General features: G+C 51.4%; 1 protein-coding gene across 1 annotated transcript in view; it reads left to right on the forward strand.

Moving 5' to 3' along the window:
- Positions 1–23,622, forward strand: part of CDCP1 (CUB domain containing protein 1) — a 60,690-nt gene extending 37,068 nt beyond the window's left edge. Inside the window, exons 5-9 of the mRNA XM_012770333.3 lie at positions 11,471–11,692; positions 13,066–13,446; positions 14,773–15,138; positions 17,155–17,242; positions 20,023–23,622. Coding sequence (XP_012625787.3) covers positions 11,471–11,692; positions 13,066–13,446; positions 14,773–15,138; positions 17,155–17,242; positions 20,023–20,452 — 1,487 coding nt within the window. The 3' untranslated portion in view covers positions 20,453–23,622. The remainder of the gene's footprint in view (positions 1–11,470; positions 11,693–13,065; positions 13,447–14,772; positions 15,139–17,154; positions 17,243–20,022) is intronic.
- The last annotated feature ends 2,206 nt before the right edge of the window (positions 23,623–25,828 follow it).

Consider the following 25,828-nt stretch of genomic DNA (forward strand, 5'->3'; position numbering starts at 1 on the left):
CTTGCAAAGGGAGTAGGAATTATCTTCCTTTACTAATGAGAAACTAGAAGGTTCAGAAACTAACCTAACATCACACAGCTTGGCGGGAGCAGAGCAAGCTCAGAACCCAGAGCCTGTGCTCTGGGCCACACTGAACCGCAGGTAGGTTGGTGAGAACGAGGCTGGACATCATTCCATGAACGTTCCTGAGATGCTATGGGTCCAGCCAGAGGAGGAGAATCGGGGCCAGGTCTGGGGTGAGGTGAAGTGTCTAGGGTGCAAAATTTAAGGAGCCACCACCCCCAGGGTCGGGCGAGGGCAAGGCCAGCCTCTGAGAGCGGGCACCTCCTTCCCTTTTGCTCCCTGAGTGCCTAGCTTGCCCCGTCCTAGTTCTGGCCCCCAGGGGAGTAATGTGGATTTTTAAGGTAAAAGATGCAAAATGAATTCAGAGCGGCTGTTCCTGCGGCTCATCTGTGAACCGGAGCCCGAGCAGGAGTGAGTCGTGACAAGGGGTCTCGGACCAGGACGTCGCTGACACAGGCTGAAGACGGGCTCTGTCCAGAGAGCTGGTGTTTATTCTAGTTTTTACTATTATTTATTTCTGGGAGGTAGGCAGAGCCAGCCAGAAAAGTTAAGTGGGAGTGTGGAACGGCATGCTGTTTATTTTTATAGGGCTGATGAACATCTGAAAAGCAGGATTGCCCAACTGGCGCTGCCCTGGGCGTGCTCATGTGTGTACGTGTGTGTATGTGTGTGTTTATGTTTACATATGCATGTGTGTTTGTGCACGTGTGTGCCCACGGGGACAGTTTTATCATCGCCCTGTCACAACTGTATAACTAGAATGTGTGAAACGGCCACAACAGGAGTGAGAAACGGAGTGGGCTTAGGTTTTAGAAGGCAAGGGATTTGTTTATCATCTCGGTCACGGGCAGGTGCTGCTGAGAACCTCTCATGGATTCTGTTTCCTGCGACATCAGTTGGTTTGATTTGTAGAACTAATCAAATGGTTAAGCGTGCTATAACCCGCATTAAGAAGGGTATGGGTTTAGTTTTGAGATAAGTAAAGAGTGATTAACTGCAGTTGAGAGATGTTTAGCAGCATCAAGGCCCGTAAAGAAAGTGTAGTTGGCACTTCTTCTAGAGTGAGAGGACTTGGCTGGCAGAAATATCTTTGGGGGTAAAATTAATCTGGGCTGAACTCCCTGAAGGCTCTGATTTCTGGGCAGCTGCGCCTTAATCCTTTGAACCCCTTTTGTGGACCCTAAATGTCAAGGGCTAGCCCAAGAAGGCCAGTCCTGTGCACCCACGCGTTTGTCGGACCCATTGTTAATTCTCTTTCCTTTGCTCAATGTCTGTGGCCAGCTTGCTTTGCAGCTGGCCCGGCCAAGGGGTTAAGGGCAGCCGGCCTATGCGGATTTGCAGACCCGGTTCCCCTTTTGACTGTGCTCACACGGGCAAGTCACTTAACCTCTGTGTGACTCGGTTCCCCATCTGTAAAAAGGAGGTGACAGGACTGCGGTCCTAGGGCATTGTGAGGACAACACGAGGGGGCACAGTGCCTGGCAGGTGGTGAGCGCTCTGTGAATGTCATCCTGCAGGGTCTAGGTCCAGGAAGGGATACAGGGCTGAAACAGACACGGGCTTGTCCCCAGAGACGGTGACGTGTGCCAGGTCAGAGGCAGAGGAGTGGACCTCAGGCTGGAGGAGTCTGGCCCTCTTCAGCTGCCCGGGGCCCATCTGAGCCGATACTGTGTGCATCATTGCCACAGGAAGCGGCTCTACGTGTGGTTCTAGTTTCCTAGCCCTGGAGGTGAGCAGGAAGCTGGGGGAGAAGGGCTTCAAGGTGACAGAGTCCATCGGATCAGAGCCTCTGCCCTTGCTTCTCCTGCCAGAGCAGGAGGGACACCTCCTGGGGCTGGTCCCCACCGAGCCCAAGCCAGGCTTTGCCCTGACTTGGTCTTCCCTTGTCCCCAGCAGCAGGGACACCTGCCCAGACCAAAGCCACTACCCTGAGAGCACACGTGCGGGTGGTTTGCCTTCCTCACCCACCGTGCAGTGTTTACCTGTCGCCACGTCCATCTCACCAACCTCCTCCCAGTCAGGAACCTTGTCTTATTCCTCTTCCTGTGTCTGCCACTGCTTCTGGCACATTCCCGGCCCCGCGTAAATCCTTGTTGCACCAATCGCAGAGGGTAGCGACTGGTCCAAAGTGGCTCGAGAGCCAGGCGCACCCTATGGACTCAGCCCGTCTGAGGCGTCGGGGCACCCATGAGAGCGGCCGCTCGGGAGGTCAGACAAGGGGAAGGACGTCAGCGACAAGAGCAGGTGCAGAGCCAGGAGACGCTCCCAGGCCACAGCGGGTGGCTGCCATGCAACCAGAGAAAGCCAGGGCCTTGGCACGGGTGGAGGGAGCTGCCCGAGGCACCAGCAGCCAGCACGGACCCCTGGTCTTCCACAGCAGGACCTGAGCGCTGGGGGCCCAGGGTGCAAAAACCAATCTCTGAATACGGGGAGCAGGCAGATGTTACCTGAACCTGACTGTCTGCCAGAAAGTCTTCAAACTTTCGAGGGGTTTCGAGGTGATCATGCTTCAAATAAGGTAGATTGGTGTGAGTTTCCAGGGTGTTACCCAGGGCTTCTGTTAACCATGCTGGGGGAGGAAGCAGTTACTCTGATTCTTTTTCAACTTTTATAAGTTGAAAGCCAGAAGCCACCTGGAACCCTTAACACACTGTTGGGTTTGATTTCGTGTTTTGGTTTTTTTGTTGGGTCATTTGTGGTCTGCGAGTCTTAAGTTTGTTCTGCTGGAGTTGATCCGTATTTGGGCTTGGGTTTATTCCCTGGGGCCCACTCTCATTTTAAAGTAAGAAATCTCTATGGATACCACAAAAATGATTAGGGGCCTTTGTGAAATGTCAGTAGCCTAATCTCTTCAAAGGTCCCCAGGGTAGCTTTTAAAATGATGTCAACAACTATGAAATAGGAGTTTCCCTTTAAGGGAGGGAAAAGGACAGGGTCTCCCTGCAACCTCAAACTCCTAGGCTCAAGCCATCCTCCTGCCTCAGCCTCCCGAGTAACTGGGACTACAGGTGTGTGCCACCACGCCCGGCTAATTTTTTATTTTTTGTAGAGATGGGGTCTTGCTCTTGCTCAGGCTGGTCTCAAACTCCTGACCTCAAGCGATCCTCCTGCCTCCGCCCCCCAGAGTACTAGGATTACAGGCGTGAGCCACCACACCTGGCCAGGATGAGGGCTCTTTTTAAACTTCAGGCGCCAGTGATTTTTGCATGAAGGTGTCTACAGTTTTGGAGAAGTAATATGGGATTCTTTCAAGGCAGGAAACTGTGTCCAAATCACAGATCTTCCCCTTTATGAGCAGAGCAACCTTGCGCGGTTAGTTTGCAGCTCCGTGTGGTCTCCCCCTCTCAGCTGTCCAAGGGTGCTGGCCACCCCTGCTCTCCTCCCTGTTGTGGCAGTAGGAGACAGCGACTTGTCAAAGCACGTAGAAGACACTGAGTAAAAATCTGTCGTGTCTTTCCATAGATTTACAAATATTAATAGGTGATATTTGCATTTCAAACCCCCCATGTGGGAGAGGTGAGGACTGCACATTCCCACCCTGCTTTGCCTGCAGAAGCCACATACGAAAACACTCCTCAGGCAGCAGGTGGATTCACTGCGTCTCCCCCTCAAGTTATTTTGAGATCCAACCAAAAGAAGTGTGAAGAGGAGGCACGTCAAATGACTAATGAGTGGAATGCAAATGCAAAACAGAAAGTGGCATGAAGCATGTCATTACGGAGAGCTGGGGGCCTCTTGACAGTCCCTGTCATGGGAGGTCCGTCTTAACCCCAGAATCAGGGTTGGTTTTCCCAATGATACCCACAGTCCACCTGATCATCATACAGTAACTTTCGAAAGAAAGATAAGCTGTAAAACCACAGTACCATCTCACACCTACTAGAATGGATAAAATAAGAATGGCCGGCGACATTAGATGATTGGGAGAATGTGGAGCAATGGGGCTCCTTACACACGGCTGCTGCAGGTGTGAAACCACCCAGGAGAATTGTCTGGCAGGTTCTTATGAAGTTAAACTGACACTTATTATCGTAGTCCATTTAGTGTTGCCATAACACAGCACTTGAGACTGGGTGACTTACAAAGAAGAGGAGTTTATTTGGCTCACGATTCTGGTGGCCGGGAAGTCCAAGCAGCACGGTACCGGCATCTGGTGAGAGTCTCGTGATGCACCACAGCGAAGCAGAGAAGCAGAAGGGAAGCTGTGTGTGCAAAAAAGACCAAACACGAGAGGCAGCCTCACTTCATAGCAACCCGCTCCCGTGGGAACGATTCCATTTACACGGGAACTAACCCAGTCTCGCAAGGAAGTGATTAACCCATCTTAGCAACCTAGTCACACCTTGAAGGCACCACCTGCCGGCACGGCCGCAGCAAGGACCTAGTCTCAGCGTGATTTCGGTGGGGAGAAAACCATCAAACCGTAGCGCCTACCTGTGACCCAGCTAGGCATTTACCCAAGAGAAAGGAAACTATATAACCACTCAAAGACTTACAAAAGGATATTAAAAGCAGTTTTATTCATAAAGGTAAGAAGACTGAAAACAACCTAAATCACCAACAGAGGAATGGACAGACGTGGTGTGTCCATCCCTGGAATACTGCTCTGCAATGACGGAGAGAATGACTGACACCCACAACATGGATGAGTCCTAAAAAAACAGAAAAAAAGCCAAAGACAAAAGACTACCTACGGTATGGTCCCATGATATGAAGTTCCAAGATAGCCAAAATCTGCAGTGGCAGAAATCAGAAAGTGGTTGCCTTTGGGGGCTATGGGAAGTCAGGGGCATTGAGTAGGAAAGGACACAAAGAAACTTGTGGTATAGGCCGGGCGCGGTGGCTCACACCTGTAATCCTAGCACTCTGGGAGGCCAAGGCGGGAGGATCGCTCAAGGTCAGGAGTTCAAAACCAGCCTGAGCAAGAGCGAGACCCCATCTCTACTATAAATAGAAAGAAATATAGAAAAGATTAGCTGGGCTTGGTGGCACATGCCTGTAGTCCCAGCTCAGGAGGTTGAGGTAGAAGGATTGCTCGAGCCCAGGAGTTTGAGATTGCTGTGAGCTAGGCTGAAGCCACAGCACTCACTCTAGCCTGGGCAACAGAGTGAGACTCTGTCTCAAAAAAAAAGAAACTTATGGTATAATAGGAATGTTCTAGATCTTGCTTTGGGTGATAGATGCAATGGATATATAAAGTTGGCAAAACTCATCACACTGAACACTGAAGATCTGTGCATTTTATTATGTGTAGATTATATTTCCAAAAAGAAATCGAGAGACATATCCAAAAGGTTAAGAGCGTATGTTCCCTTCAAGGGAAGGTCGATTTATTGCTGTGTACCAACACTGGAGTGTAATTACAGTGTTGGACATAAAAACAGGCCCTCCCTCCATAAGCGACTGATGAATTGCTGTTGCACTAAAACCAAGCATGACCAAATTGGGTGCACTTCTAAAGCACATCCAGTCTGGAAGCCCAGTGGCAGTTGGTAGGCTTTTTCCGTGTGTCTGTCATCCGTAGGCGAGCTGTGTGAAGCCAGTCCCAAGGCTGACACGTTTCTGTCTGCTCTGTGCAGCCAGCCACCAGGCCAGAGAAGAGGACACAGGTACAGGAGGCAGTGAGCACCCTAGAACGAGCGCAGGCTTTGTCATCAGGAAGATGGGGACTTCGATCCCAGTCTCACCACTTCCTAGCCTTAGTTTCTCTGTCTGTAAAATGGGGGTGATAACGCCTACTTCGCTAGAGTGCGTTTTGGTTCTGAAGTGTTCACCACGCCTCCCGAGGGGGCACTAGACCTGCTGCCCCGCCGACAGCAGTGCTGGCCGGCCGTGTGAATTTGCTTTGGCCGATGACACGTGAGCGAGGGGAGTGGCCACCTGTGAGCGGAGCTCCGGCTCATCATGTGGCTCGCCTCTTCAGACTGTCACGGGGCTGGTGTGTCACAGACGGGGGCTTCTCCTTCAGCCTGGATCTGGAATTAAGAAGACGTGGGCCAGAGCTGCAGCCAACTCACCGTGGATCTGTGTGAGGTGAACAGGAAATAAACCTTTGTCATCTAACTTCCCAGATTTGGGGATCATCTGTGACCCCGCTCCAGGACATCGCGAGGCTTAACAACCTGTAGCCATTGACTGTCTGCCGTGTACCAGTCACGCGCGTCGGTCCGTGAAGCTCACATTCTGGTGGGAACCATGGACAAGTAACAGGAAAATCATGACTTCCCACTAAAGATAGCTTTGCTCCCTTCTTTTTTTTTTTTTTTTAGACAGAGTCTCACTTTGTTGCCCAGGCTAGAGTGAGTGCCGTGGCGTCAGCCTAGCTCACAGCAACCTCAAACTCCTGGGCTCGAGCAATCCTTCTGCCTCAGCCTCCCGAGTAGCTGGGACTACAGGCATGCGCCACCATGCCAGGATAATTTTTTCTATATTTTTAGTTGGCCAATTAATTTCTTTCTATTTTTAGTAGAGACGGGGGTCTCACTTTTGCTCAGGGTGGTTTCGAACTGCTGACCTTGAGCGATCATCCCGCCTCGGCCTCCCAGAGTGCTAGGATTACAGGCGTGAGCCACCGCGCCCAGCTCTGCTCCCTTCTTAAACCCCACTGTAATGAGGTTTTTTGGAACATTTTTAAAATATAATGTTTTAATAATTTTAGAAGCCTAAAACTTGGGAAAAGAAAAGTAGAAAGGAAACAATGTACCATTTCATAAAGTAGGGTGCTGACTGCTTCAGCAGACCTAAAAGTGAAGAATCCTTAGCGAACAGTGGGAAAAAAAAAAAAAAAAACAGGAAGAAACTTGGTGTATCCTGAAAATGCTCAAGAGTTGGTAGCAAGTCACCTCCAGAACTGGGGGCAAATGTGGGGCTAAGAGTAGGAGAGGCCTCTAGAGCCCCAGCTCCTCCTTGACACCAAGCAGCGAAGTGACTGCTCTCCCCACAGCCAACAGAAGGGAGAAGTCTCTTCTCTGGAGGAGGTAAGGCAGTCCCTGAACCGAAGATCCCAGTCCCGCTGAGGGTGGAGGCTGAACACTGGGGCTTGAGTAAAAGTGGCCGAGCAAACCATGAGGCCCTCTCCTTCGTCCTCTGCTGGTGGCCACGTGCAGGATCTCTCCATCTGGTGGATGGCGGGTTCTTCCCTGGGGGAGTCCAGCCACCCCAAGATAAAAGACCCAGAGACACTGATGTTCCAGGTTCCCCAGGACGCAGTCTGGCCGGATCACCCCTCGGACAAGCCCAGTTAACAAGCAGAGCTATTGTGAATAGCTTTCAGCGCCCCACTTTCTCTAAAAGCAGTATGTATTAATAGATCCCCAGACATCTGAAGGAGGCTAATAAAAAAGACGAAGACTAAAACCACTGAACAGAAGGAAACAGAAACTATGGAGGTATCAAAAACTAAAACAAAACCAGCGAGCATTAAGATCCTCAAGTAAACAGTCAAAGATGCTGCATCCGTGTGAAAAGAGCAGGTTGTAATTTCTTTCTTTCTTTCTTTTTTAATATAAGTAGAGAGTTTATTTGAGCCAAGTTTGAGGACTACAACCTGGGCACACAGATTCAAGTTGCCTAGAATCTACACTCCCAACGGGCTGTCATTTCTAAAAGGAGCCCTCAGAGTACCAAAAGGAGCTCTAGACTCGCAGGGGTCCTCAGACTACAGCCCGCGGGCCACATGCGGCCCACCGAGGACATTTATCCGGCCCGCCAGGTGTTTTTGCCTGTCCTGCTTAGCAGCCGACTCGTCCCGGGCCCACAGTGCGCATGTGTGGAATGTGCGCCGCGCTCTCCAACGGCCCTCCAACGGTCCGAGGGACAGTGAACTGGCCCCCTGTTTAAAAAGCTTGAGGACCCCTGCTCTAGAGATTAACAATGTGATAGCAGAAGTGGAAAACTCAACAGGGCTGAAAGGTAAAGAGGAAATCTCCCAGAAAATGGAGTGAAGAAAAAGCTGGAGAGATGGAAAGTAAGAGGAAAGATAAAGTTTGAGGACCAGTCAGGAAAGCCCAAAATCCAGAGGAAAGGAGTTCCGGAAAGAGAGAACAGAAAAGGTAGAGGGGAAGGAATCCTCAAAGAATATTTCAGGAACATTTGCCAGGACTGACGGGCGTGAGTTGCCGATCGAAAGGGACCACCGAACACAGCGGGCACAAACGGGCCCGCACCAGGCACGCCAGTGCGAGCTTTCAGAACATCGGGGACATGGAGATTCTAAAGCTTCCAGAGAGGAGGCGAAAAAGCTTTATACAGAGGAATAAGAAAACAAATGGCAGTAAACAAATTGTCGGCAGCACTGGATGCTATAAAACGATAGAGCAAGACTTTCAAAATTCTGAAGGAATGTTCACTCCAACCCAGAATTCTATACCAAGCCAAACTGCTAATTCAGTGTGAAGGCAGGATAAAGACATGCTTAGGTCTACAAATTCTCAAAAAGCTGGCCTCCATACATGCTTTACCAAGAAGCTCCTGAGGGCTGTAATCCACCTAAAAAGAAATTAAAATTCAGTAAAGAGAGGCCGGGCCCAGTGGCTCACGCCTGTAATCCTAACACTCTGAGAGGCCGAGGAGGGGGGATCGTTTGAGCTCAGGAGTTCGAGACCAGCCTGAGCAAGAGTGAGACCCCATCTCTACTAAAAACATAGAAAGAAATTAGCTGGGCATTTAAAATACATATATATATAGAAAAAATGAGCCAGGCATGGTGGTGCATGCCCATAGTCTCAGCTACTCGGGAGGCTGAGGCAGGAGGATTGCCTGAGCCCAGGAGTTTGAGGTTGCTGTGAGCTAAGCTGATGCCATGGCACTCTAGCCGGGGCAACAGAGTGACACTCTGTCTCAAAAAGATTAAATTTAAAAAAATAAAAATCAGTACCGAGAAAGATGTGGGATTTAGGAAGCCCAGGGTCTAATCTGAGAGTGAGGCAAAGGGAATCCCAGGCTGACAGTATAGGAGACCCAGGACCACGCAGGGCCTCAAGAGCAACCTCTCTGCGTTAGTGCCATTAAGAAGGCTCCAGACAGACCTCTTCAGAAAGATGACGTTGAAATACCTAATGTTCTCAGATGTATTGAAAGGAGATTTATACAAGCAGGAGAGAGTTTAAGTCTCAAATTACTGGTAAGTATATAGAAACTAAGGAAATGATAAAAAGGACAATAATTAGCTCCAGGGAACACAAAATGTTCGGGAAAGAAAAAGTAATTATAACATGCAATATAGTATGACTGTATAAACACCGTGTTAATATTGTGTTTACACAGTCATGTTAATGCAAACGCAGTATAATAATCCAGCTGAAAGTGAGACGGTGACTGCTGGGAAGGCGGGAGAATGAGAGTGGAGTGCATGAGGTGTGGGTTTTGGCGGGCATGTGCCGTGGCTGCAAAGGAGAGGGAAATGCACATCCTCCCTTGTGGGAAGCCAGCAGATAGTGCCGGAACTGAAAGATCAAGGAACGGCCACAGGAGCGTGTGACTGAGTGATGTGCAGGTAGATTTTAAAAGAATCTGCTAAAAGAGTTGAGAGTTGTTGTTCTGGGGAGTGGTGGAAAGGTGGGGAGGGAGTTTGGTTTGCGTGATAAACCTAATACCATTTGATTCTTTGAACCAGTGGTTCTCAACCAAGAGCAATTTTGCCTCTCACTCCTGGGGGATATTTGACAATGTTTGGAGACATTTTTGGTTGTCACAATCCAATCAAGGGGGGAGGTTGCTATTGGCATCTAGTGGGCAGAGGCCAGGGCTGCTGCTAAGCATCCCACAAGGCAGCCCCGCAGCCGAGATTTATCCCACCCAGAACGGCGGCCGAGCCGAGGCTGGGAGCCCCAGCGTGGAAGGAGGTGCGTGCATGGCTTGGGTAGCACTGAGACATGGCAGGGCGAGGGGAGACCACTGCAGCGCGTGGCTGGGCCTGGATGAAGGGGAGCAGGGCCTGCAGAGGCAGGGGGCTCCGGGCACAGCCGGGTTGGGCAGGGAAGGGGCCTTGAGGAAACAATGGAGGTGAGCTCTGATGTGGGGCTATCAATCAGGCAGTTTTTTCCAAATGACACAGTGATATCATTAATCAGGCATTTTTCCAAATGATAAAAAAAATAGGTATATACTTTGTTAAATTCAAATATTGCAAACAGAGCTAACATCCTCCTTGACGCCCCTGCACTGTCTCTACCTGCAGGCTCCTCCCCTGGGGTAACCACAATCGTGCATTTGTTGTATTTCTCTCCAGATCTGCTTGCTCTTCGTCTGCATACGTAAATCCGTACATATAAATAGCTGTTCTGTTTCACAGAGATTCTCCCATCTGTATGGTATCATGCTGTGCATACTGTCTGCGGTTTGCTGTCTTGCTCAATGCCGCATCTAGGAGGTTTTCAGATCAGTGTATTTAGATTTCCTTCATTCTTTGTTGCCCAGGCTAGAGTGCTGTGGCATCAGCCTAGCTCACAGCAACCTCACACTCCTGGGCTCAAGCGATCCTCCTGCCTCAGCCTCCCGAGTAGCTGGGACTACAGGCATGCGCCACCATGCCCGGCTAATTTTTTCTATATATATTAGTTGGCCAATTAATTTCTTTCTATTTATAGTAGAGACAGGGTCTCGCTCTTGCTCAGGCTGCTCTTGAACTCCTGGCCTTCCCTCATTCTTTTTAACAGCTGCATGAGATTCCATTTGTGAATGTCCCGTAATTTATTTATCTGTTCCAGTGTCAGGTGGTTTCTGGTTTTCCACAATCACAGTACTGCAGGGACACGTGGCCTCGCACTGCCGGGCCCCCCAGGGCCAGCGCTTCATCCTGATACTAATTCCCGCTTCCCGTGACAGGTGCGGGGCTCCCGCCAGCCACGCGGGGAGGTGCCCGTGTCCCGCAGCCTCCCCGGCACCAGCGTGACCAGCTGTTTCTGTTTCCCGCCATCTGAGTAGGGAAAACAGTGACACTTTGCTTTAATTTACTTTTCTCTGATTGCCAGTGATGTCAGGAACTTTTCTTATTTTGGATATTTGGACATTGATATCTCCTTTTCTGTGAACTGCTCGATCATTCTCCCAGTGTCCTTCAATATTATTTATGGTGCCTATCACAGACAGGTATTTTAATCTTTTTTTTTTTTGCTTTTATAATTTATGTTTATTCCATATTTGTAGTGATAGTTTCTTTGTTTTTATTGTAGTGAAGTCCATTATTTTTCTTTTCAACTTTCTTTTGAGGGCACTATAATGTTGCCTTAATAATAAAACATGTTTCTAACATAATAAGTTTGCCATAATATGTTGTCATAATAATAAAACATGTTTCTAACATAATATGCCATTTTCTCCCTGGGGAGAGGTTTTCCACTCGTCTTTGCCGTTTCGCCTGGTTGCTGGCGATCCATGCTCCACGCCTGCCTTCTGTTTGTGGTTTCAGATAAAGTCTACGAGGTCGACTTGAGTAACGAGCGAGCCCTGTCGCTCACCATCGAGCCGCGGCCCGCCAGACACGGCCGCAAGTTTGTCCCCGGCTGCTTCGTGTGTCTGGAGTCTCGAACCTGCAGTGCCAACCTGACCCTGACGCCCGGCTCCAAACACAAGATTTCCTTCCTTTGCGATGATCTGACACGCCTGTGGATGAATGCGGAAAACACCATAAGTACGCCCTCCATTAGTGCCTTCGTCCCGGGCCGTGGGCAGCTCTTCCCGCCCTGCCTCGTCTTGGCACTGGGTGGGTCATAAACCCTGTGACCCAAAGCGCCCACCCCCAGCGCCTCTGAGCAAGGCCGACAGTGCAAACAGCCTGAGTGTGGTTTCTTTTTTGAGACAGAGTCTCACTCTGTTGCCCAGGCTAGAGTGAGTGCTGTGGCGTCAGCCTAGCTCACAGCAACCTCAAACTCCTGGGCTCAAGCGATCCTGCTGCCTCAGCCTCCCCAGTAGCTGGGACTACAGGCACGCGCTACCATGCCCGGCTCATTTTTCTATATGTTTTTAGTTGTCCAGCTAATTTCTTTCTATTTTTAGTAGAGACGGGGGTCTCACTCTTGCTCAGGCTGGTCTCGAACTCCTGAGCTCAAACGATCCTCCCACCTCGGCCTCCCAGAGTGCTGGGATTACAGGAGTGAGCCACCGAGCCAGGCCTATAGCCCGAGTGTTGATGCTCCCCCTTTAGGACCAGCCTTAGGTGGAACGTGGGTCCCTCAGAAGTGCATCGTGATGCCCAATGTCTGGGCATGTGTCCCTCTGCCCAGACTTCCGGTCTCCCTCTTGAGAAATCATCTGCTCCTTTGCTCAGCCTTCCCCACCCCCTCGCACGCCCGCACCCCACTTCCACACTCACCGCCTCCTCTCTCCTCTTACACGAGGCTGGGAGCCTTGAGATCAAGAACTTTGGCTTGTTCGGTTTTTTTATCCACTTAGCCCCTAGCAGTGCGGGACAGGTGCTAATCACTTTAAAAGTGTCTGATGAATGGAAGGCAGCAAAGACAATAGTCACCTCCCCGGTGGTCTCTGACGTGTTGCTCTTAGAGTCTTTGCAAACACGGGAGCTGAGGCCACCAGAGGCAAAGCAGCCTACCTGAGGTCACCCGTTAGGAAGTGGCAGAGCCGGAATGAGAGCTGGGACCTCCCCCAACACCACTTGTGGCTCCGACCACTGCACAGAACCGCCTCCCCACACGTGGGGACACTGGGCAACACGTCTGGGCAGAGCAACACCTCCACCCTGCCCCCATGACACTTAGCATCCAAGACACAGACCCACAGAGGAAGGAACTTGAGCGAAAAGGGGGAGAAACTTCAACCCTAAGTACGCCCCAGAAGTTCATCTGCTTAGTGGCTTCGTAGACAGTAAGGATGTGGGCGAGCAGGAGGGAAGGACGACAAGGCTCAGAGAAGCAGAAGGGGAGGGGAGGGTGGCGGGGAGACGGGAGAAGGGGCAGGGCAGCTTGCAGACGTCCAGCCCGGGTGCGCTGGGGAGGGCACACTGCCGGTTTCCTGCACGTGCGGCTACTCCGAGCCCCTCTCTTGCAGGCTGCAGGGACCACTGGTCCTGCCACTGGAAATCCTACCCACTCCAGGTGCCGGGCGACATCCTCCAGCTGCCCGTGCAGCTGCACGACTTCTCCTGGAAGTTGCTGGTGCCCAAGGACAGGGTCAGTATGGCGCTGGTGCCGGCCCAGAAGCTGCAGCAGCACACTCACGAGCGGCCATGCGGCACCAGCTTCAGCTACCTCGTGGCCAGCGCCGTCCCCGGCCAGGACCTGTACTTCGGCTCCTTCTGCCCCGGGGGCTCCATTGAGCAGATCCAGGTGAAGCAGAACATCTCGGTGACCCTTCGCACCTTCGCCCCCAACTTCCGCCAAGAGGCCTCCAGGCAGGGCCTGACCGTGTCCTTTATACCGCATTTCAAAGGTAAGGGGGTCTTTCGCTCTCTCCCCACCTGCCTGCCCCCTGAGCCTTTTCGCTTGGGCGTTTGTTTTGTGATCACCGTAATTAAGTTGTCAATTTGGAGAGGAGGGATAGCTCAGTGGGCTGGTCTCGCTCAAGACATTTGAAACACGGTGAGTCTTTTAATCCTGACTTTACCATCCACCTAGTGTGGAAAATTCCAGAGGTCAGTAGTGAGAAAAATGTTTCTAACAGTGGGAGGTGATGGTTGGTAGGCAGCAGAACAAATAATCAGGTTTGTAGTCGTTTTTGGAAGCCGACGGGGCAGAAATGAGAAATAACCAAATATTCCCCAGTCCTGGGTTTTTAAGGTTGTAACATAAAAAGTCCTCAGGCAGACGTTTTTATGAGCCTGCGTTTACAATCCGGAATGCAGTGCAGAAAGCCAGACGGGGGACAGAGGCAGGCAGCCAGGGGGCCCTGTTCCCCACAGCCTGGCAGAGCGGACCCTTCTAGAAGGCCACTGTGTTCTGAAGCACCCAGCGAGGTCTAAATGGTGAACTCTACATGGTTGATTTTAAAAGTCACCGCCACCATCACAAGTTGCCCAGAGAACATTCACATTAAATTAGAGGCCATTTTAAAATTGACCAAGACCTTTGTTTGATGTTTACTTCGTACCTTTGTTCTCAGGGGGATGAGTGGGAGGGAGTCAGTCCAGGCTGCCGCCATCTCCAAGGTTACCGAGAAACTCCTTCTGAGGAGTCTTGGTAGGTGAGACATTCTCATCAGTGGGGAATGCTAGTGTTTTCTCTCTCCCGATGGTAAGGAATACATTAGTTGACATGTCAGGAGCTCTCTTAGCTTTGCAGTTCTAGAATTTTTTTTCTCAGAATCTGAAGTTTTTTTTAAATCTCTAAAACAGAAATCAGTAGGTACCATTCCCACCCCGGAGCAGGGCAGTAGGCAAACGTTAGTTGTGTTGAGAGCATTTCTGAAAGGGGGCTGCGATAACCACTGGTTCGGCTAACTGGCTTGCTTTTTGTGTGCTTGCTCTGTGTTTTGCAAAAGACCCAAGCTCCTAATCTGGCTTAGGACTGAGCTCACGCTGACGATAAAGTAGTGCTATAGCCACTCGTAGCCATTTAAATTGCAAGCAATAGGAAACAAATTTGAAATGCAGGCCTACCCTATTGGACAGTGCAGATCTAGAACATTTCCATCGTGGCAGAAAGTCTTTGGACAGCGCTGGTCCAGACAGTTCCATGGGGTCCCCTACCCCACTCCTTTTTCCCTCCATTGCGGCCGAGTGAAGCCGCGTCTCTCTGGATCCCCCTCTGTTTCCTGCAGAAGAAGGCATCTTCACGGTGACCCCAGACACAAAGAGCAAGGTCTACCTGAGGACCCCCAACTGGGACCGGGGCCTGCCGGCCCTCACTTCGGTGTCCTGGAACATCAGCGTGCCCACGGGCCAGGTGGCCTGCCTGACCTTCTCCAAGGAGCGCACGGGCGTGGTGTGCCAGACGGGGCGAGCGTTCATGGTCCTCCAGGAGCAGCGCACCCGGGTGGAGGAGATCTTCAGCCTGGAGGAGGAGGCGCTCCCCAAGCCAAGCTTCCACCACCACAGCTTCTGGGTCAACATCTCTAACTGTAGCCCCGCAAGCGGCAAGCAGCTAGACCTGCTCTTCTGGGTGACGCTTACCCCAAGGACTGTGGGTAAGGACCTTCAGGACAGACAGAAAATTTGTCAGCGAAGGGCTAAGGAGCAAGTCGGGGTGGGGGGGGGCAAGTCAGAAGACACAGATCGAGTCCTGGCCGTCCATGTATCAGTCGGCTGTCGCATCGATAATGCCACGTAACAAACCGGCCCCAGAACGTGGTGGCTTAAAAGCAGCCATCTGTCATTGCTCACATGTTGGCCAGAGGATTCTGGGCTGAGCTGGGCTCATCAGGGCTCACTCACTTACGTACCTGCGGGTGGGCTAGAGGACTTTGCTGATCCCGGCTGGGGGCTCCCGCAAGTCTGGGGCCCGGCCAGGATCATCTGAGACACCTGGGCTGACTTGGGTGTCTCCCCTCCACCTGGCCTCTAATCCTCCAGCCTCAGCCTGTCCTGGTGGCGGAGGCCCACGGAGAGACTGGAGGAAGCATGTAAGGTCCCTTGATGCTTACAGGTTAGGAGCTCACACACTATTCCTTCCAGTGTATTTTTGGAGCCAGTCTAGACTATTTTAGTCAATCCACCATCGTCCTCGACCATTAATCTCTCTCTTCCGTAGAGGCAGTCTCTCCACTCTTATGCACTTCCTCATCTGTAGTAGATGATAAAACTGCCTCATGTGGGAGGCCGAGGCAGGCGGATTGCTCAAGGTCAGGAGTTCGAAACCAGCCTGAGCAAGAGCGAGACCCCGTCTCTACTATAAATAGGAAGAAATTAATTGGCCAACTAATATATATAGAAGAAATTAGCCAGGCATGGTGGCGCATGCCTGTAGTCCCAGCTACTCAGGAGGCTGAGGCAGGAGGATCGCCTAAGCCCAGGAGTTTGAGGTTGCTGTGAGCTAGGCTGACGCCACGGCACTCACTCTAGCCTAGGTAATAATGCCAGACTCTGTCTCAAAAAAAAAAAAAAAAAAAAAACTACCTCATGAATGTGTCATGCGGGTTCAGTGTTGGGGGTTACAATGTGGCCACCCGGAAGGCGAGACAGAGATACACACGTGCTGGTATTTTTTATTTGGGCCCAGTGGAATATCGGAATCCGTGAAATGCCCTCAGCGGCAGGCCTCCGAGCCAGGGTGCGCAGTTTGGCTTTATTCCTGGAAGTTGCAGGACCCGAAGACGAGTTCCCAGCAAGGGAAGGCATGGGGGGCAGCTATCTGTGGCGGAGCCACGTCTGCCCTTGGTTTAGCGGTGGCCACAGAGCGTCGCAGAGTGGGACCGCCAGAAGGGACCGGAAGCTGTCTCTCTCCCTTTCCCTTTCCTACCACACAACTGGTTAGCAGCAAGAGAGTTGGTAGGAGCCAAAAGCCACAATCGAAAAGCTCTCCACACTCTCAGATCACCTGCTGGGTTTTCTTCCTCTCTTACACTCATTTTCTGTCATTTATTTCTACTCCTATTGTCTTCGGAGCTCACCTTTTGTTTTCTTGGTGAACAAGCAAGAACTTGTAAATCCATTGTGGTGCAAGGCTGCCTCTCCAATTTATTTCCTTGTTTCCTTTGTACAGCTGTAGGAAAGGACAGCACAAGTGGAACAACCCTCTCCTTCCCTCCTGACTTTTGACTCCCCGCTTTCTCCTACACTCCTCTGCTCTGCTCCTCTGTAAGACAGGCTGTGGTGATGGAGGGACATACCCCTGTAGGCCAGCAGTAGCCTTTGGAGTAGATCTGGTAGGTCCCCCCGGTTTGTTTCAGCGTGTCGGGGCCTTGGTTCTCATGTTGACCGGGTTGGGTTTTTCCCCTGTGGAGACTTGGGCTTCCTCACAGCATGGCGGTCTCAGCAAAGTTAGGCTTCTTATTAATGCACAGTAGCTGGCTTTCTCTCCGAGAAAAAGAGCTCGCTCACGTCCTCTGAAAGGTCAGGCCCGGAACTGGCAGCCCCGATTCAAGGGGAAGGGAAATGGAGACCCCGTGATGCGAGCTCGCACAAGGTGGGGGGCCGGCATTGGCGTGTTCATCGACAGACTGACCCCCGTCTTCTCACCTGCCTCCTTGTGTCTCCGCTCACAGACCTGACCGTCATTGTCATCGCGGTGGTGGGAGGTGGAGCCTTCCTGCTGTTTGGCCTCGGACTCATCATTTGCTTCATGAGAAAGAAGTAGGTGGAATCTTCTTAAACCGTCTTTGGCTGCTTTGATGCACACAGGCCAGATACGTTGTTAATTACCGACTTCGTTTTCTTGCTTGCCGTTTCCTCCCAAAGACTGATGTTAAATAACACTGCCAGATGCAATTTACACTTCCGGGGGGGGGGGGGGGGGGGGACTCATACCTGGGGTGGGGGGGGGGACTCATACCTGGGGTTGGGGGAGGGGAGGGGACGTGCGACACTTTCCTCTGCAGTCTCAGCCTCCTGGGGGGGAAAACTCATACCTGGGGTTGGGGGAGGGGAGGGCACGTGCGACACTTTCCTCTGCAGTCTCAGCCTCCTGCAGCTGCCTCGGCACAAGTCCCCTGTGGACCGCTGCTGTCCCTTATCAGATGGATCATGGCAGGGGTGATCTTGGCAAGAAAATGCTCCCGTAGGCTCCGTCCAGACTGCGCCTCTGAAGCCGCTCCCTCTGTCACCTTAAGGAGAGCGAAGGCATGGTGCCCTGGCTTGTTCTGCAGTTTCCTAAACAAACTGCTTGCATTGTGCTTGTTTATGAGACTCCAGATAAGCACTAAGGGCCAGCCCTGCGGATGAGAGGAAGGAAGACCCAGTTTACTGTCTCATTCTCACCTGCCACCCCTTCGGGATGACAGCTCTGTGGAAGGAGAACGTTGACCTTTTTAGACAGAATCCATGCTGCCACCAGATTTTATAAATTCTGCTCATATTTCTGATTAAAGACATAGGAAAGGGGGGAAATCCGTTTTCCTTAGCATGATTTGACCTTCCAAAAGACCAAGGAAAAAATTCTTTTCTTTTTTTTTTTTTTAATTAACTGTGGCCCTAAGCAAACAACTGTAATTCTTTTTTTTTTTTTTTCGAGACAGTCTCACTCTGTTGCCCAGACTAGAGCACGGTGGTGTGAGCCTAGCTCCCGGGCTCAAGGGATCCTCCTGCCTCAGCCTCCTGAGTAGCTAGCTAGGACTACAGGTGTGAGCCATCATGACTGACTAATTTTTTCTATTTTTAGTTGTCTGGCTAATTGTTCTCTATTTTTAGTAGAGCCAGGGGTCTCGCTCTTGCTCAGGCTGATCTCGAACTCCTGAGCTCAAGCGATCCTCCCGTTTTAGCCTCCCAGAGGGCTAAGATTACAGGCGTGAGCCACCTCACCTGGCCTGAAATTCTTGATCTGCAATGAGACTGTCTAAAAATGATGAGGAAGGACTGGCTTGCAGCAGGTCCAGCGACAGGCCAGCAACTCCATGAGACATGGCTATCCGCACATCACCGGGGGGGAAAAGACTTCTTTTAGTAAAACATCATGTTACTGTTTGTCTCGGGGAACTTTCTTGTCTGGGGTGCACAGAATGCCCCCCACTCCCTGCCCCTAGTTGGGAAAGTATGGCGTTAACACTGGGCCCCAGCTTCCTCATCAGGACCGAAGAGATCTGACACTCACCTCATCTTCAAACTGCTCCGGTGCTGGCCTGAGAATCACCAGCCCCGGCCCTGCTGAGGGTCTTGCTTGTGCAAGGCCACTGGGCAGGTTTGCATGAGGCCTGCCCGTCCCCAGCCTGGTGCAGGAGGATGGGGAGGTTCTGCAGTGAGGATGGGGAGAGACAGGGCCATGGAGCTTGCTCACTAAGCAGGTATTTCCCGAGGGTCTCCTGGGTACTAGCACCCATGAGAGGTGCTGGGGACAACAGTGAGCAAGACACAGTGTCTTCTGCCATCTGTGGGGCAGAGGGACAGGAGAGACAGTTCAAATAAATAGGTAGTTTGAGTACAGCATGAGAAGAGTTTTGGTGGGAACAAGCATTACAAGATGCAAGATGCTTGTCCCTTAGGAACCCATCATCCTGGCCAGAGACTCAGTGTTACAAGCTAAAGGTACTCTATTTATTTTTATCTCAGAAAAGTACAGAGAGCCTGTCCACAACCAGTGGACAGCCAGCCCATGCATTATTATGTGATCCATTACATTAATCAAGGTGATGTCCCCATTTGCATTGCTGGTGAGATAAAAAGTCAGCATTCCCTGCTGTTTGGCTCGTGGAGATGGAGGCCAAGCTCTGTGTTCTGGCAGTGCTAATGCCCCTCCATGTCCAAGTGCTAAAGAACATTACCAACCAAACGTTAATGGTTATATTGAGGCACCCTGGCACCATAGCCTGACCTTGGTCTTCCTTTTAGCACTTTCCTCTGTTTGGGGTTACTACTGAGGCACTGGGTCTCTCTGCCAATGCTGAGTTCTGCTCTGCCCAGCTCAGGCTGAAAACTAAGATACAAGCTTCCCTCCTGAGTCTCGTGTGTTGTCATTTGGAATCTAGATGGTCAGAACTTTTACCTTTGCAAAAGAGGAGTGAAGCATTAGCTACAGGGAAGTACTGAGAGTCTCAGAACGTTGGCCTGGCCGTGCCTGAGCCTGATGTGGTTCACAAGGGCTGGGACACCACACAGCTTCCAGTAGGACAGAGGGGAAAGGAATTGTCAGATGTCCCCACCATTGGGTACCACCTGTCCACCAAAGACGAATCGGGTAGAGACAGTGTTAAAGGTGCCCTCTCTATACCACCTGTGATCTCTCAGTTTCTACCTTGAGACCAAAGCTTGTCCCTTCGAAATGTTCATCGAGGACAACAGTTCCAGTTTCAAATGCTAAGCAATTTGAGGGACTTGGTGGAGACCCATCAGAACCCAGAGGAGTTCAAGCTTTGGCTATGAAAATGGTGTGCATCAAAAGATTGTTTCCTTCTCACTCTCTCTTGCTCCCTCTCTCCAAACAGGAAAAAGAAGACAAATAAGGGCCCTGCCGTGGGCGTCTACAATGGCAACGTCAATACCAAGATGCCGGGGCAACTAAAAAAGTTTCAGAAAGGACGGAAGGACAATGACTCCCATGTGTATGCAGTCATCGAAGACACCATGGTGTACGGGCATCTGCTACAGGATTCCGGTGGGTCCTTCCTCCAGCCAGAGGTGGACACCTACCGGCCCTTCCAGGGCACCATGGGGGACTGCCCCCCCTCCCCACCCCCCACATGCTCCAGGCCCCCAACTCTGAAGTTGACCGCAGATGAGCCACCCCTTTGCCTTGCTCCCGAGTCTGACAGCGAACCATACACCTTCTCCCACCCCAGCAATGGGGACGTAAGCAGCAGGAACACAGATGTTCCTTTGCTGGACACTCAGCAGCCTGTGGAGCCAGCAGAATAATTTGCACACGTTGCAAAGACTTCCCTGCGTAAAGCAAGGCACCGAGACACACTTTTGTGTTCCCAGCCTAACGAGGAATTATGTGGAAGGAACAGCAGACGGTTTTCTGGGGCACCACCACCGTCACATTTCTTGGTGGACTCAGTCCAGTGATGAGACATTGAAAATGACAAGTTCCGATCTGGATACAGTCATCACAGTTCACGTCCTTCCACCCTCAGGTTGTGTCGTTAACCAGCCCATAATGAGAGGAGACCTGAGTCACGCAGCATAGGGTCGCGGCAATCCCTGGATTCGGAGTGACAGACAGAAGCTCGCCCTCTTCAGGGCAACAGTTCCGATTCCTGGGGTCCTGCCTGAGGTCCCCGCTCTCGTTGGGGGCCCCTGGATGAAAATGACACTGTGCCTTTTTATTATTATTATTTGTTTGGTGGTCCTATGTATTTAAGAGGTCAAATGTGTAACCATGTAGCTCTTTTCACCTGACATGATGCTAACTGGTTTGGATGCCTGGATTTAACTTCCACCCACCACTACACAAACGCGTCCCTGTGCCCTGGGAGATGGGAGTAATTTGCAATCTGTCCGGCCAGAAACGGTGGTGTGTGTTTGGACAGCATTGATACATATCTGCTTTGATGAGAGACGTCCCCATTCTCTAGTTCTGCATGTGGTTAGCCCACTGCAAAATTCATCTTGAATCCCATTGTCCTTTAATCCTAGAAATAAGAGAAATTACTGCCACGTGTGGTTCTCCCAGCTGCAACAGTACTTTGACATTTAAACAGAAACTTAAGAGACGATTTCCATCCTCTGAAAATGTTTAAATATATATCAGACAGTGGCCACACCTGTATTAGTTTCCTGTTGCCACTATAACGCATGATGTAAATTTCTTATCCTACAGTTCTGGAGATTGGAATTCCAAAATGGGTTTCACTGAGCTAAAATCGAGGCGTCAGCAGAGCTGTGCTCCTTTTGAATTCTCTAGGGAGAATCTCTTTCCTTGCCGTTCCAGCTTGGAGAGGCTGCGGGCTCCAGTGGCTGCCACTGATTCTCCTGCTTTTCTCTTTTACTTACAAAGTCCACCAGGAGGGCTGGGCGCAGTGGCTCATGCCCGTAATCCCAGCACTTTGGGAAGCCAAGGTGGGAGGATCACTTGAGGTCGAGAGTTCAAGACCAGCCTGAGCAATATAGTGAGATCCTGTATCTACAAAAAATTAATAAAACAAATAAAGCCCACCGGGATAATCTCCCCATCTCAAGATCCTTAACTGAATCACACTGGAAAAGTCTTTTTTACCAGGTGAGACAGTATATCCACAGTTTGGGATCAGGACCTGGATGTCTTTAGGGTGCCACTGTTCTGCCTGCCACATCTTCCTGCCACTGACCCCCTTAGGAGAGGGTGCAGAGTGATCCAGCCCACAGGTGTGTTTTGTTTACACTTGCACCAGCTCGCCGCAAGCCCCACCACTCCCTGTCGCCTCCCACGAGAGGCTGAGTGTTTGCTGCTACTGGTCAATGCTCCCTCCCTCAGGGTTGCTTTTCTCGCTATAAAAAGGAAAGATTAGGGCGCATACCTCTTATCCAGTGGGAAGACAGACGGTGAGCCCGGGTGTGTTGGAGGAAGGGTTTCTTACAGCCCACCTGCCTCGTGTGTAGGAAGGACCAGGCCAGCCCTGGGGGCCTTTGCCGTTGTGGCCCCTGCTCTGATTGAGAGGAGAGGGTTGTGCTATAGCTTCTCAGCACAGCGCAAAGTTCGATGTTTCTGTGGCAAGATCATCCTTTAAAAAACAGATGCACAGCCGGGCACGGTGGCTCACGCCTGTAACCCTAGCACTCTGGGAGGCCGAGGCGGGAGGATCGCTCAAGGTCAGGAGTTCAAGACCAGCCTGAACAGGAGTGAGACCCTCATCTCTACTAAAAATAGAAAGAAATTAATTGGCCAACTAAAAATATATAGAAAAAAATTAGCCGGGCATGGTGGTGCATGCCTGTAGTCCCAGCTACTCGGGAGCCTGAGGCAGGAGGGTCGCTTGAGCCCAAGAGTTTGGGGTTGCTGTGAGCTAGGCTGACGCCACAGCACTCCAGCCTGGGTGACAGAGTAAGACTCTGTCTCAAAAAATAAATGAATAAATGCACCTCCTGTGTGGAGTGAATTCACCGTGGAAACGCGCCACCTCAGCTTGTTCGCGTGGCCTCAGTGAGCAAGAGTTTTAGTCTCCTCGATGGTGGGTACTCCAGGGTCTCTTGAACGAGTCCCAGCAGGGAGAGAATTTTTCAAAATGTGCTGCCTGTGGCACCTCTCCTTTCCGGAGGGCTGGCTCCCGCCTCGGCCTCTTGACCCCAGACAGGGACAAGCCCTCCCCGCAGGGCCAGAGGAGGGCTGTGGCCTCCCTCCCGCCACTGCAGGAGCCTTACCTGCACTCGCCGAGATGGGCCAGGGCCCTCCATTCCCTGCCCTCCGCAGCCTCCTGGCCCCGTCCGGGTGCCCCTCGGTGCCCGCCGCCCCCCAGGGGTGCTGCTCGCTCTGGGCCGGCTGCCGCCACACGCACTGGGCACGCAGGGCTCCGCGGCCGTTGCCTTGTGACTGAGGCCCGAGACTGCTGGCCCGTGGCTGGCTCCTGAGACCCCACGTGAATTCGGTGCTGTCTGCAGGCGTCCGCCGGGTGACCCTGGCTCTTCCAGCCCCGGCCCCGTGGCCCGTGGCCTGTCCTGCGGGGAGGCCGGGCGCGTGCAGGGCTGGCCTCCAGCCTGCGGCCGTGGCGCGAAGGGAAAGGTCTCCAGGAAGAGCCAACGGGGACAAGCACAGGTCTGTCGGACGCCGCCTTGGCAAAAAGGCTAGCGCACTGGTTTGTGTGGACCTGCAGTGCTTAAACTAGAAATAATTTATTTGTAATGTAGATACTTTTAGGTAGCATTTTACTCATTTCCTATAATTTTTTTTAAATAAACAAATGTACCAAAAAATGAGTATCAGGTTGTTTAACTGCTTCGGCTACTTGTCCCCTGGTTCGGTAGGGACCGCAGTGTCCCAGTAGCGGCTGTGACCCGCTCAGCATGGGCGCGGCCGGGCTGTCCTCTCCGCGTGTGCGTGGGACGGGAGCTGGGCTTCGGGCTGCCGCTCTTCCCTCTCCGTGTGATGCCACGCATCGTGTGAAGCTGACAATTTTGTCCTAAAATAAAAATGATATTCTTGGAGTCGGGCCACCACTGTTTTCAAGCTCTCGCAAGTAGAAGGAATGGAAGCTATTGCCGATGGGTAGCTCAGAGGCCGGGGCTTGTTCTGTTCTTGGTGGAGGCAACATGACCCCCTGCGCCCCGTGTGACCTCTCCCAGTGCTGGACCCCACAGAGGCCTGGAGCCACCGGCTGCAGTTGAGCTCCAAGCCCAGTGCAGGCCACCAGCCACCCGGACAGAAAAAGGGAGGCTGGTGGGAGAGGGAAGCCCTGGGTGGTCCCCACCCCCCGCCATGCACCTGGAGAGGAGACCCAGGCATGTTGGGGTGAATGCACCGGGGGACCAGATGTTGCTGCGTAACGAGCCGCCCCCAAATTTAGTTGACAATCACTTATTTTGCTCACACATCTGTACTTTGAGTAGCGCTTGGCAAGAACCGCTTATCTCTGCTTCACATGGCCCCCACTGGGACAGCATGACTAGAATCCTCTCTCAGGAGTGCTATCAAAGGCTGTTCTGTGCCACACGTTTATTGACCGGTTAAAACACATAATTCGGCCGGGTGTGGTAGCTCACGCCTGTAATCCTAGCACTCCGGGAGTCCGAGGCAGGAGGATAGCTCAAGGTCAGGAGTTCGAAACCAGCTGAGCAAGAGCAAGACCCCGTCTCTACTAAAAATAGAAAGAAATTAATTGGCCAACTAAAAATACATAGAAAAAATTAGCCGGGCATGGTGGCACATGGCTGTAGTCCCAGCTATTTGGGAGGCTGAGACAGGAGGATGGCTTGAGCCTAGGAGTTTGAGGTTGCTGTGAGTGAGGCTGACGCCACGACACTCTAGCCTGGGCAACTGAGACTCTGTCTATAAAAAAAAAAGACATACACAGGGGATAGGCGTAAGTATAGACAGGCTAGACCACAGAACCGTTAACGTGTTCCTATCAACGGTAGCCAGTTGATACAGGTGGCTATTTACGCTTTAATATTTATTTAACTAAAATTTCATTACATTTGGTGCTAATAAATACATCAAAATACACTGGGGCTTCCTTTTTCAAATTAAGTGTGTGTGATTGTTTAGGAAGAGATACTAAGGTCCCAAGGCAGGAAAACTGGGAAAAGGGACAGGAATTTCTTATGTGGCTTGAATGCTTGGGGGCGCTCTGTGTGAACATGTTGCACACATAGCACCTTATTTTTTTGAGTTGACTTTCAATAAACTACAATTTTTCACTCCTCCAAGAAAAATGTATTTCCTCACGTGCACTAGCCACACATGTAAGTGCTCAGTAGCTACATGTGACTAAGTGGCTCCGGTCCTGGACGGCCCAGATACAGAACATCTCCGTCGTCACAGAAGACTCTACTAGACAGTGCTGGTATAGCATAGGCACAAACGTGAGTGTACGTACAAGGCCACCTTCCGTGTATTGAATGACAACTAGGCACCAACAGCTCTTCTAAAAATATGTATGTGGACAGCTTTATTGAATCCTCATATTTAATTTTCAGTCCTTATCTTAGTTGACATAATATTGGACATTGTCCCTCACTCTCTCCTCCACAAAATGTTTCCTTCTCTTGGCCGCCCTGGCCTCGGACTTCCTGGGTTTCCTCCTTCCCCTCTGGCTTCTCCTTTTCAGCCTCCCTTGCCGGCTCCCCGCTTGTCTCTCAGCTCTAACTGTCAGAGGGCCCCGTGTTTCAGTCTTCAGATCCTTCTCTTTCCCGCGTGCACTCACTCACTCGGTGACTCCCTCCAGTCTGGCGACGTTGAATTCCATCCATGTCTTTTTTTTTTTCTTTTTTTTTTTGTTGTTTGTTTTTTTTAAAGAGGGGGAGTGGGTTCTGCAGGCACTGGATCAGTTTCCATGTGTTTTTTTTGGGGAGACAGAGTGTCACTTGGCGTCCTGGGCAGAGTGCAGTGAGGGCGGGTCACCACAAGCTCCAGGTCCTGGGCTGTGAGCGATCCTTCTGCCTCAGCCTCCCAGGTAGCTGGGACTACAGGCGCTTGCCAGAGCGCCCGGCTGTTTTGTGTTTTGTGTAATTTTTTTGCCTTTTTTACTTTTTTTTTTAGATTTAGAGACGGGGTCTGACTGTGCTCAGGCAGTGTTCAGGCTGGTGTCGAACCCCTGAAGCAGCAGCTATCTGCCCGTCTCGGCCTCCCAGAAAGCTAGGACGACAGGCGTGAGCCAC

Source organism: Microcebus murinus, chromosome 1, assembly GCF_040939455.1.
Source record: "Microcebus murinus isolate Inina chromosome 1, M.murinus_Inina_mat1.0, whole genome shotgun sequence".
In the NCBI taxonomy this organism is placed as follows: Eukaryota; Metazoa; Chordata; class Mammalia; order Primates; family Cheirogaleidae; genus Microcebus; species Microcebus murinus.